Below are 12,493 nucleotides of genomic sequence, written 5' to 3' on the forward strand. Positions count from 1 at the left end.
ATGAGATTCAATAAATTACAAAAAGCAAATTAGTCAAAAAAGCGTATTTTCTCACTTTGATTCGGTTCATTTCAGGCTTTTAACAGACAATCTGGGGAGAATACTGCCTTTCTGCAGACCTACTGTAGGTTAATTTAACTCAAATGTTAGAATATGACACATTAAAACATAATGCACTATACAATGAGACAATCCATAGCGCAAGGTCTAAAGATTAGGATTATTAAGCAATCCAAACATGTAAATAGCAACTTAAAACACCACCTTATATTTGATCAAATTGTGAATGTCTTGTAAATAATACAGCTGTTGCTTCCACTGTCAATAAGTATATGCTTTTGAAAGCTTAGGATGTATGAGATATGTTCTATTTTGTATGCATACTAAAGAAATAACCCAGATTTGTTATGACAAATACTAAACATTACTAATGAATATGTATTAATTAAATAATAACAAACAAACAGATGAGTATTTATTGTCCAGACTGTATATTAATGACCCAAATGCAGCTCTGGCATTTGTGTCAGATCATATGTTAAAGTTATTTAGGGAATATAAGTTTAATGAAACTTACTTGTTCTGATTTTGATAAGTAGATTTACCTGTTTTTTATTTTATTTAAAATCTCTTTGTACTAAATCAGCTGTGTGAACATTATTTTATAAATGCAAAACTCTTCTCTCGCCTTTTTAAACCAAACAATCGCAATCGTCACACTCAGCAGTTCTCCATTTTTATTCCGTTTGTACACACAGTATATGCAGTCATCAGTGTTTCATGCTCACCTCAACCAAAGCGTCTCTCTTCATTTTATTGCTAGAAACCACGTAACACGTCAAACAAGATGCTCGATGGAGAAACGGACAGTCGACGGTAACAATCAGGAAAAAGGAAACATGGCTGCTGCTGCCGTCTGTCGGGAGTAAAGTGAGGTTTAGAGGCTTGTGCTCAGAGAAATATAAGAAAAAATACCTGGAATATTAATAGACACCTTTAATATGGCGTCACATTGATCACCTGTGGCAGGCCTCTTAGGAGCTTCATTTTTTTCCCTTTACAAGCTAAGTCAATCTGGTTTTCTTCACAGCAACTTTTAAATGAGATGGGCTTGATACCAAAGTTTGAATCGTCTGTTATTGTTCTGTCGTTGGCGACAGCTCGGCACATTAAGATTTGGTGACACAAATGCAAACTCGAACAAATCCGACACAATTTTAAAACTCTGAAGCAAAACTGAATGTGTTCCAGGATGACAGAATACTAAAACAATCAATCATAAACTCTAAAATCTACTAATAACGTACCGTTCCGGCCATGGCTCTTTCAGTTTCAGTTTTTTTTTTTTTTTCACATATTAAATTTAAAAAGTTTTAAAATCAAATCTAACCTAAACAAATAAAACTAAAAAACCCCAAAACAATCATATATGGAAAAGGTGAAAACCAAACCCAACATATCAGCGCAAACGCCTCATATAAACTGTGAAGCACGGAGGTGGAGGGCTGATGATTTGGGCTCCTTGCGGTCACCGAGTCGACCTTGAGCTCCTTCGTGGGCCGAATGTGAGGCCGTCTGTCTGAGAGCTGAAGCTTGGACCGAACTGGGTCACGAAACAGAACAATGACCCCAAATACAGCAGCTGATCCGCAACAAAATGGCTGACAAAGAAAAAAGAACCAAGGTGCTGCAGCGGTCCAGTCCGAGTCCAGACTGAAACGCTGAGGTGGGACCTGAAGAGACCGGCCTCAATGAGCTGAGGCAACTTTGGAAAGAAGAGTGGACCAAAACTCCTCCGCAACCACGCCAGAGCCCGATAAACTCGCACAGAAAACTAAACGTTAAATCACGGAGAGGGCTTAGTTTAGTTTGTTTGTTTTGTTGTTTAATAAAATAAAGACACGGTGGAATCTGTTGAGTGTTTCTTGTTCGACTCGAATGATCTCAGAACCCGGTGAAGGTTGGCTCCCATTGACTACGTCCTGACGTGTGAAACCCTAGAACTGAAAGAGGACGGACAACATCATCTTCTTCTTCACCTTCTCCCCGCCATGACTGCGTGGTCATGTCGCTGTACAGCTGCGAAACACAGTGCTAGACGCCTGATTGGTAGGAGCGAAGCGTAACAACGGCTCAGGTGAGGCGTGGAGGGATAAACTGATAAAATACACCCCAAACAGTCTTTTTTTCTTTTTTTGTAAATTTGTCATTCCCACACAGTCCAGCTTCTTTAATTAAGGTCATCTACAATAAGGCATTAATTACAGTAGAATACTTTTAGTGATATATGCATCAACAGCATTAAAAGCCTCTAGACTCCAGTCTGAATTAGATTAGGGGCCACCTGCGGTCACCTACGCCACCGGCAGTCCGGCGTTTACACGCAGCTACATCAGGAAAGCTTTTTTTCCTTCAGCCTCTCAGCTCTCCCAGTAACACTTCCACTTGTTCTCCTGAGGTAAAAAGAAGAACAAAACAAAACAAAACAAAAGAACCCCGACACAAAGAGGAGTAGTCTCTGTGTGTATTCGGTACAAAAACCACACCTGAGGACAAAAAAACACTCGGTCCAACGAGTCAGAGCTGATCATCATCTGGGTGCCGCCTCGTTCTGTAAAGCTGAAACTACAAAGGAAGAACTTCATTTCACCTAAAACAGGCACTGTGGTGCAAATTCAACGCTACTGTTATTCATATTTGAAGCGATAATCGACAACTTCACTTGTAACGCACTTCCCGAGACGCAGAAAGACAGGTTTTTTATTACGAGAGTGACCTGCGGTAACTGTACGCCTGCATATATAAGACCTGTATAATGGCGTTTATTTCTCTTTTACATGTCTGAAAGTGTTTTGTTTTATTTATTTCACTGAAGGAACTGCTGTTTGAGAAAACCAACGACAAACTGAAAAGGTAAAAACAGGTCAGTGTGCAATCAGAACCTGAAGTGTATTAGATTATAAAAAAAAAAAAAACATTTCGGTCCAATACAAGTTGGTAAAACTGTAACTCTGTGTCATTTCTGCAACTTCTATCCTGCGTTATGGTGCAGATTATTTACTGTCCGTCACTTTGAGCCTCCTTCAGTGCTGTGAAGTTAAAGTTAAAGTAGTATTTAATGATGTGAAAACTATTTAAAGCCTTTTTTTCCAGTTTAATAGTTTTCCCTATAAATAACGGCTCATTTTGTTTTTAGCAATACATAAAAAGAGGATTAGAAAGGGTTAAAAATGAACAAATCTTAACAGCTGCAGTGCTCCGTTATCTCCAGCAGAAATACTGTATATAAACTTAGCATAAAAAGTTAGGAAAGTTTGTGTTTGGTTGATTATTTCTTAGTTATAACAATAAATCTTTTGCTGTTGGACAGCCTGTTTATTCTTCCCCTTACACGGAGCCACGTTTGTTAGGAAGACGGAGTTCAGGGTTGAAAAGTTTGCCGTCCTCTCAGCCACCGCCCGTTCGTGGAGGTGTGGGCAACAAGTGCACTGGAACCTGGGCGTGTGAACGCACGGCAGCTGGACCAGCGGGGCTCGGGAGCGGGAGACGACTCAGACGAGGCTGCGCTTTAGGTGGCGGTAGTGTGATGGTGTGGGGGCGAAAAACGAGGTTTCGTCATCGCTGGAGGCAATCTCAGAGCCCAAAGGTGAGATTCAGCAACCAGCGGCAGTCCCATAATCTCCACGGCCCGGGATGAGGTTTGGTCGCCCCCCCAACGCAGAGCGGGGTCCATCAGACACCACCTCCGGGATTTGCAGCTCTGCAGCTCAGGCTGTTCGTTCCTGAGTGACCGAGTCAAACACCCAGTCTGACCTGTCCGTCCCGCAGCAGCGGTGTGAGCGAGCTGCATGAGGAGGAGGAGCCGGGCTGTTGTGGCTGTGTGTGGTTCTTCCACATGCTGCTGAGGCCAGACAAGAGTCATTAGCAGGAGAAGCTGTTCGGCAGAGAAGATCAACCTATAAATACATTATTTGAACAAATGTGGCTCCATTTAAGGGGAAATAAAAAGGCTTTATGGTTGAGAAGCGTTGTTACAATAAAGAGATAATCGACCAAACACAAACTTCCTTACTTTCTGTGCTAAGTTTATATAAAAATAGCTTATTTTTTCGAAGTCATTGACCCTTTCCTGTGTGGGTTACAGAGCAGAGGGACCTTCAGGTTTGGTTTCAGCTCGCAGCTCAAAAAGCATCTGTAACTTGCAGGATGGATGGATTAACGCAGGTAGAAACAACTAAAACATTTGTGGATCTGAAGTCAGTCAAAGCCTGCCATCTGCTGAAAACCTTTAGAATAAAATAATAAAAGTACAACAAAGGAAGCACTGAACTCTTAAGCAAGAAACAGAAGGTTTTTTTGTTTTGTTTTGATTACAGCAACCGGATTATTTCCAGATGCTTCGGAATGTGGCGCTGATATTAGTTTCAAAAAGAGCGCGTATCAAAATAAACATTTGAAGCCCTGTTTTGTTTTTTTCCTTATCTTTAGGTCAATTTTGTGTTTAAATGATGTATAAATTATTGCATTTTGTCAGTCTTTTACATTTAATATCCCAGATTGTTTGGAATCTGAGCTGAGTGTCGATTAATCCATTAAATATTGCCTAAAAAGGTTGCAAAGTAGTTTTTTTTTATGGCTTAAAATGCTGCTTTTTTTTTTTGCTAATAAACCCCACTGTGCAAAATATTAGAAAAAGGCCCAAAAATAACCAGAAGATACCTTTTCTCTTCAAGGACAAACACCCTTTTTTCTGACCAATTCCCCTCCCTGGGTATTCTCAGCTGTGACTCAGTCGGAGGACGCCTGGACAGACGGGCTGATTTACGCTCGGCCTCGGAGGGTCACAGTTTGTCGGGTTGAACGTCCGCCCTCACGGTCATCATGAATCATAAAGGGGCTTCTTCTAAAGAAGGCTCCACTGCTGCAGCGTGAACAAACCTTCTGAAAAAGAAGAGTTCGGTTCCTGTCAACGTGGGGTTCTACGGACAGGTTGGCAACAATTAATATCTTACCTGCAGCAGATAGCTCTTTGAACAACATGTTTGGTTATATAATTTGTTTTAGTTTTGACCAGGACGATGAGCTGAAGGCTAGTCCAAGCAGGGACAAGACTGGAAGTGGATTACTGCCGATTATTTGCGCTTAAAAATACCGTACTTTCCACACTAACATCACGACTTCTTACAGATATAAGGTGCTCCGGATTATAAGGCGCACTGTCATTTTTTTGAGAAAATTGAAGGCTTTTAAGTGTGCCTTATAGTCCGGAAAATACGGTAACTACAGGATTTTATTTTATTAAAGGCCTTTTTTTACAAAGAAATGAAGCGATAACATAAACCGCCTTGAAATGTTTGCCACTCGTGTTGTTTCAGGACGGCAGCCATCCACTTCGGTCATCAACCTGATCAAAACACTGGAAATGTGCAGTTCTCACACGCATGCATCTGTACAGGAAATAAGAGCAAGCGTTGGTGCCCTTCTTTGTTATTTTTCATGAAATCTTTGACCACAGGTGGTACACAGTAGCAAAGATACTCGAGAACTATTCCACGACGCAGATCGGCGTTGCTGTGAACGGCGGCGTCAGAATGGTCTACTTGTTTCTGCGAGGCTTCCTCGCGCTGGCGGGGAGCGTTTGTTGATAAAAGCTGAAACGGACGCTCCGTGGTGAACGGCCGGCCCAGTCGGACCGCCCGCCTCTGCGGCCTCCGAGAATACTTTGAGGAAGAGCTGGAGCGCGGCGAATTTCAAGAAATATCTTCGCTACCGGCTGTGGTCAAAGATCTACGTGGTTTAATAATTTATTAATAAGAACAAATTACGCTTTTTCACACGGAGACTGGCAGCCGAGGTGGAGTATCTAAAACAGGTAAGATATTAACTGTTCGTAACATTTGCGCAGAATCCCCTTTTCAAAAGATCCGAACTATCCTTTTGGTTTAAAAAAGGGATTCGTTTACCAACTCACTGATGTTTGCTTTAGACTATTTAAGGTTATATCAAAGTACATAATAAAATAGTGTCTACGGTCTACGGTCCAGGTGCAGAACAGCACCGACAGTCTGACAGCAGAACGTCACGGTCGGCGCTACTCTGCGTTGGCCTGAGCAGCAGGGGGCGCCGCAGCCATCAGTCTGCCTGCTTCAGCTTGTCCCTCCCCTCCTCCCTCCTCCTCCTCCTCCCCCCTCTCCAGACCCAGAGGAGGCGGCCTCTGACCTGCGGCGGGCCTGGATCGGACTCGGTGCCTCAGTGCGCGAGGGTGGAGGAAGAGCGCGGGGTCCGGCATGGCCGTGGGCTCCGCGGGGCCCGTCACCTTCTCCACGGGCACGCACTCTCGGGCCCGCTCCGCCCTGGAGGAGGCCCTGGCGCCCTTGCGCTTCGGTTTGACCACGGGGGAGGAAGGGGAGGCTCCCGGCAGAGGGGAGCTCTGCCCGACGCCACGCTGGACCCCCTGAACGCCGGCGCCGGGGGCCAGCCCCTGCCTCTGCTGCAGCCGCTGCTGGTGCAGCTTCTGCCTGGCGGCGTGCAGCTGGAAGGAGAGGTACGCCGCCGCCTCAGTTTGCTTGTGCAGCTCCGTGTTCAGGATGGTCGAGCAGTGGCTGCGGCGTTTCAGCTCCTCCAGGAAGTGGCGCTCTTTCTCCTTCAGGTTGGCTCTGAGGGCCCCCACCAGAGCCCCTTTGTGGCCCAGCTCCTTGCGAAGCTCTCCTAAAGTGCTGCCCTGCTCCGCCAGGCGGCTTTCCAACTCCCGACAGCGAGCCTCCAGGATCTCCTCTTCCTCCTGTAATTCTGACACAGAGACAGACCAGAACTCTTTAACGATGCGTGCTGTGCCCAGAATCCAGAAGAGTTCACCAAAACTACAGGAAGCAGAAGCTCAGGATGTCAGGACAAACACGACAATAAAACCGAGCAGGAACAAGCTTAATAAAGAAAGAAAATGTGAGAAGGAACAGAGTCAGAAACTCTGGGATGAAATATGCATTCCTTAAAGAAATGAGAGGCCTGTTTTTAAGCATTCCTAACTTCCAGGGAAAAAAAATATTGTGCGATCACAATCAGCCCCACTCCTTCACATCTGGTGTCAGTAAAAAGCTCTAAACGTCCTCTGTAGATCGCTAAAGGACTTAGATGAGTCGTAGGCAGCAGGAGGGAGATACCCAGGTTCACAAATGTCCCCCACAGAGGACAAATTTGAACGAGTGGCAGTCAGGAGGACACATCTTGTCCCATTCTTCGTGTTTCTTCATGTCCCCAGATCATCTCCACACAGAGGCTGAGCTCATATTCCAACTACAGAAATGTTATCTTCATGTTTCCCCCCTCCACCTCCACAACTGTCACTGACCATATTCTGACCCCCCCCCCTGTCTCCCTCCTCTCCTTCATCTCTCCCACTCCTCTTCTTCCAGCCCCTTCATCACACCTCAGCAGAGCCTGTAAGCCGAGACTCCCGCCGAGACCTCCAGGGGAGGAGGAGAGAGAGAAAAAAGGGGATCGATTGGCAACGTTGGGAGGAGAACAGATGCTGCATTGATGGATCTGGAGCTCTGGGGAAAAAAAAGGGATGTAATGGGAGTGATGCAGCCAAGCAGGACCCCACCCCTCCTCCGGACTGCTCCTCTTTCTCCGCCCGGCGACAAAATGGTGCCAACGTCCGCGCCGTCGCAGCTGCGGCCAGGAGCCGGGAGACGTCGGAGCGCGGGCCTCTTCTTCTGCCCGCTCGGAGGAACGAGGGAGGAGGGGTGTCCGACAGGAATCAGCTTCCTGGGTGAGCGGGGGAGGTGGGAGGGGGAGGCTGGACCGGGAGGTGAGGATGACTGAGCTCAGTCAGATGAAAACTCGCCGAAAATCTGTTATTTTTATTGTCCATGAGGTGCAAAATAAAGCAGAGTTCAGACAAAGAAAAAAAAAAAAAGGGTGAATGTGAGCGCATACCGATCTGAGTCCTGCCGGGAGGTTTCACCTTCAGCTCGTTTGTCAGTTCTGAAAAAAAACACAAGAGAGAGAGAAAAACAAAACAACAAAGGTATTAATGAAACAGTTACATGTTTAGGTTTCTTAAAGCTCGTCTGCAACGAGTTCGTGCAACATCCGACCGACGCAAAATCTCAAACCTGGCGTCCCAGAGAGTTCGCCAAAAGGTGCACAAAAACAGCTTAAAGTAACGAGAAACATATACTGCCGATGTTTTGATGCAACAAGACTTCTCACTGTGAAGACGATAAACCTGAATAAAATCTGGACCTGCGCTGCTTTTATCCAAACAGCTGAAGAGGCACAATGTTAGCCCCTCTGCTGACATTTTAGGCGCCATTTTTAGACGTTTGAGACGAGCGACAGCTTTAAACTGGATCCCAGGCGAGCGAGCTGCGAGACAAACCTTTGAGCTCTGCAGCGGGAGAACCGCATGTCCAGGATGTCCCGGATGTCCCTGCTGTCCTGCGAGAGACATTTTACTGCAGCCGGAATCAAACTCTCCAAACTGAAGTTAGCCAAAGAGCCATCTACAGCAGGTAAGATATTAGTTGTTAGTAACATGTGCGTGTTTTGTGGGATGAACAGTTTGTGTCCCGTCACCCATCTCTGCGTCCCAACTGCAGCAGAGACGGGAGGAGTAAAGAAAGGGCCGTGAAACATCTCTGCAGATCCACAGTAACAAAAAAAAGGAGCTTTTCCTCTCGAGCCATCTTCACGAACAAACATCTTGCAAGAAACTGAGCCACAGGAGAGCTGCGTGTGAGACAAAGTCCTCAAACAGCCAAACAATGGCTCCGAGGCCCTCGGCACGCTGCAGCATCCTGTGCACCCGAACGCCTCGTAGGTCGGCCTCATCTCCTGCAGCCGAGCTGAGCATGAAAGGTTTTCTGTTTCATCGATTCCGCCTGGAAAAAAATATCCCGAAGGACAAACACACGCAGGCAATAAAAAAAAAAAAAAAAACACGAGAGGAGGGGGAAAAAGAGCCAGCAGCGCAGGAGGCTTTCTGCTGATGAAGGGAGTCCAGGAAACAGGACGATAAGAGGAGCTGAGCCGAGCCGCGTCCTTCAATGGCAGAAAACGTCCATCCCGGCCTGCCTGCGGTCCGCTAAAAACGAAAAGGACTCGTCTCAAAGTTAGTGAAATTATCTGTGAGTCAAACATTCATGAGTGACGTCACACGGGGCTTTGAGGACAGAGCTGAGTCTCCAGAACGTCAAACCTTCTTCTCTGGTCCATCACTCGTCCACGCTCCCTGAAGGGATGCACGTCGCCCGCCGCTTTTCACGCCAGACATTTGAGCTAAGGTCGTCTCTTGATGATAAACGACGCAGATGTTTGGGTCAAACCTCGCAATCACCGCAAGATGTGTTGAAGATGACTCTCAGCTATCACTCAGTTTGTACCCAGATCGTCCTGTTAGGCGGGACAGAAGATGACGGGATTAAAAACAAAAAACAAACAAACAAGCGGTGCGCTGATGTCCCCCGTCTCTGAGGGTCTTCAATGTTTCAATGTTTTCAGTTTTTTATAATGAGATGACTGAAACTAAGTTTAGAGAAAGTCTTTCACAGGAAATGAAGTCTTACATCACATTATTTGTCCATAAATATCTGGAGGGAGAATATATTTATCTTATCGTAGTGACAGTTCGCTGTCCGCGGCGGCGCAGATTGACGGGCGGAGGGAGGGACTTTATCTGAGACCAGGAGCAGAGACGGAGCCGGGGGGGGCAAACAGTGGCCACTAGAAAATAATCTTCAACCATCCCAATCATTGGAGGAAACTGTTTTATAGCTTTCATTGTGCTTTAAAGTGTAGTTTTCTTAAATAAATGGGGTTGCCAGTTTAGATATATATGACGATGGCCATCTTGGATTTTGACATGGCAACCCACTCTTCAATAGTGACTTTACATCTGCCTGGACGCATCAAAACACCAAAATGGAAGCCGGTTACGCCGCTTATTTTTCCCGTTATCCAGCTCACAAGTTGAACCGGATGGACGGAATTTCCAGGTCCCCTCTCCGCGTTGTGACAAGAGACAAAAAACAACAACAACAAAAAAAGAAAACAAGCGTGGACTAAAAAGGGGACGCCTGGGAGACAAACATACAGACAGGAAGTGGAGGCTTCTCTAAGGTCGGTGCTGTCAGCAACCAGAACGATGGAGGGGCGCCGTTTTCAGCCCAACGCTGGCACCGAGCCATCCACCTCCCTCCCACACACAGAAAACAAACACCCTCCCCCCCCTTTGCTCTCCTCTGTGTTTCTGCACCACAATCAGTTTAACGTGGACGAACAAACTGGACACTTCTGTCTGTGGACGACATCAAAACACCACGTGTGTGTTTCTGCTCTCGCGGTTTATCCTGACCGCGTTCAGCTTCAGAGCGAAACTAGGGAGAAGACCACCTGAAAAGGAACAAACTCGGCTAAACCCCTGTGACAAGTGCGTGGAATCACTCAGACGTGCGTGATTGATTGAACGAAAAGGGGGGCATCCATCGCTCCCCCTCCCCCCCAAAAAGGAAGTGATGTAATATCCAGGAACTGTAGCATGACATCACCATGTAGCCATTGTCTGCATCTGACTGATGTGCACAAACAAAGGGTCTGAGGAGATTCAGATTACTGGAGCAAAAACAAACAGATCTGCCTGAAAGCCAGATGGATTAAAGTAACAAAATATAATGGGGAGAGAGAAAAAAAAGAGCCACAGATTGGGTTTCTTTCCAATTATCTAAAATCCTCCGTCTGAGGGTGAAAGGTCAACGAAAGGGCGGCTGCAGATTAACAAAAGCTAAAACAGGCAACGATTAAAGAGGATAAGCCGGAGGGATTTTTATCCGGAAAAATGAAATAAAATAATGTTCCGAATCAGAAGCTTTCAGGCAAACGGACATAATTTAACGGCTGCTTAGTTTTTAGTTTACCATGAGTTTCAAAGCGATGATAAGATGTTTGTAACTTGCTGCCTGCAGCCAGAGGGCGGGTGATAGTGTTCGTCTGTCTGTTAGCAAAATATCCCCTGAACGGCTAGCTCATCATCAAACAGAAAAACTGCCACAACTCTGTCAGCAAATCAGCTGAAGTTTGGCTTGTTAGTATCCAAGAGTCATCCCCCAACGTGTCCTCTGAGCGTCTCTGGTTTTAGTTCTGCACACAGGTGTGTGTGTGTGTGTGTGTGTGTGTGTGTGTGTGTGTGTGTCCCCCAATCCTCACCTGAGCATCGCTTCTGCAGGGACAGGATCTCCATGTGGAGGCCATGGAGCAGAGACAGGTGCTCCTGCCTGAGGAACACCACGCTCCTCTCCACACTCTGGACCTGCTGAGAGACGCTCCTGTCCTCAGCCATGGCTGCAGACTCTGCAGGGACAGACAGAGGGACAGATGGACAGATAGTCAGCTTTTAGTGCACCTGTCAACTCCAGCTGCTGGTTAGAAGTTTGCTAGCAGAGGAGATCAGTCGGTAGATGGGGTGTTGTGGACAAACCCCCTCACCTCTTGAAGTTACGCTAACGAGACAGATTCAGGACGGGTGTCCTAAAAGCGTCCTCCAGCCGAGACATACCGCCCCTCCAGAACCGAGCCGAACCCCGCAGGCTGCTGTCTCCGCCAGAGCACATCCCGAGGCGCGTGACGCCGTTTTATTTAGAGGAAAGGAGGACGGAGAGGCGCGGGGACAGGAACCCGGTCCTCCTCCCGGCCGCAGGAAGGAGGTCGATCTGAAAACCTGCGAGGAAATAAAGAAAGTGCGCAGTTCATTTTTCAGCAGGCGCCACCTTCCTCTTCATCATCATCATCAGTCCGTGCTGCTGCTGCTGCTGGACGGATGGAGGATGGAAATGATGAAAACAAGGATGCGCTGAGATCAGAGCGCGCGAGAGCGTCGTCCGATGGAGCGAGAGCGAGGCTGATTGGAGGGAGCGGCCTCTGCCCCACTGCGCATGCGCGTCACCGCAGCTGGCTCGATACGTCTCATAGAGGACGGAAACAGAAACACGAAGGTGGAAAAAAAATAATATAAAAACACAGAAATTATACTTTCTGAAAACATACCGGGAGCTGGACGGCCTCACTGAAGGAGCTGGAACTGAGTTCTTAAAGCTAGAAGAAATAGGACACTAGTTAAAAGTAGCAAAAGGGCTAAAAGTAATAAAAGGCTAGCGAAAAGCTAATGGAAGAACATGGTCGATACAAAGATTTGCTAAAAACTTACAAGCAGCAAAACTTTAGCTAAAATAAGAGAAAAGCTAACTAAAATACAAACATAGTAAACGATTGGCTAAAAGTAAAAAAAATGGTAGCTAGAATCTAAAAGTAGCAGAAATCCAACTAAAAGCGAAAGGCTAGCAACAAGGCTAAAAGTGAGCTAAAAGCTAGTAGAAGAAAATGATCGATAAAAAGACTTGTTAGAAACTAAAAGTAGCAAAACTCAAGCTAAAAGAAGCAAAAAGCTAACTAACATCTAAACACAGTAAAACGCTGGCTAAAAGCAAAAAGAAAACAG

At 46.2% G+C, this 12,493-nt stretch overlaps 1 protein-coding gene across 1 annotated transcript; it reads right to left on the bottom strand.

Moving 5' to 3' along the window:
• Positions 1 to 722: 722 nt before the first annotated feature.
• si:dkey-54n8.4 (coiled-coil domain-containing protein 92) lies at positions 723 to 11,923 on the bottom strand. The gene is made up of 4 exons (XM_017433343.3): positions 11,485 to 11,923; positions 11,206 to 11,349; positions 7,939 to 7,986; positions 723 to 6,789 (listed from the first exon to the last, which is right to left on the bottom strand). Exons 2-4 carry the CDS (start codon positions 11,336 to 11,338, stop codon positions 6,092 to 6,094), a joined length of 879 nt encoding a protein of 292 aa, XP_017288832.1. The 5' UTR covers positions 11,339 to 11,349; positions 11,485 to 11,923; the 3' UTR covers positions 723 to 6,091.
• Positions 11,924 to 12,493: the final 570 nt, after the last annotated feature.

The sequence above is a fragment of the Kryptolebias marmoratus genome, linkage group LG2 (assembly GCF_001649575.2).
Source record: "Kryptolebias marmoratus isolate JLee-2015 linkage group LG2, ASM164957v2, whole genome shotgun sequence".
Lineage (NCBI taxonomy): Eukaryota > Metazoa > Chordata > Actinopteri > Cyprinodontiformes > Rivulidae > Kryptolebias > Kryptolebias marmoratus.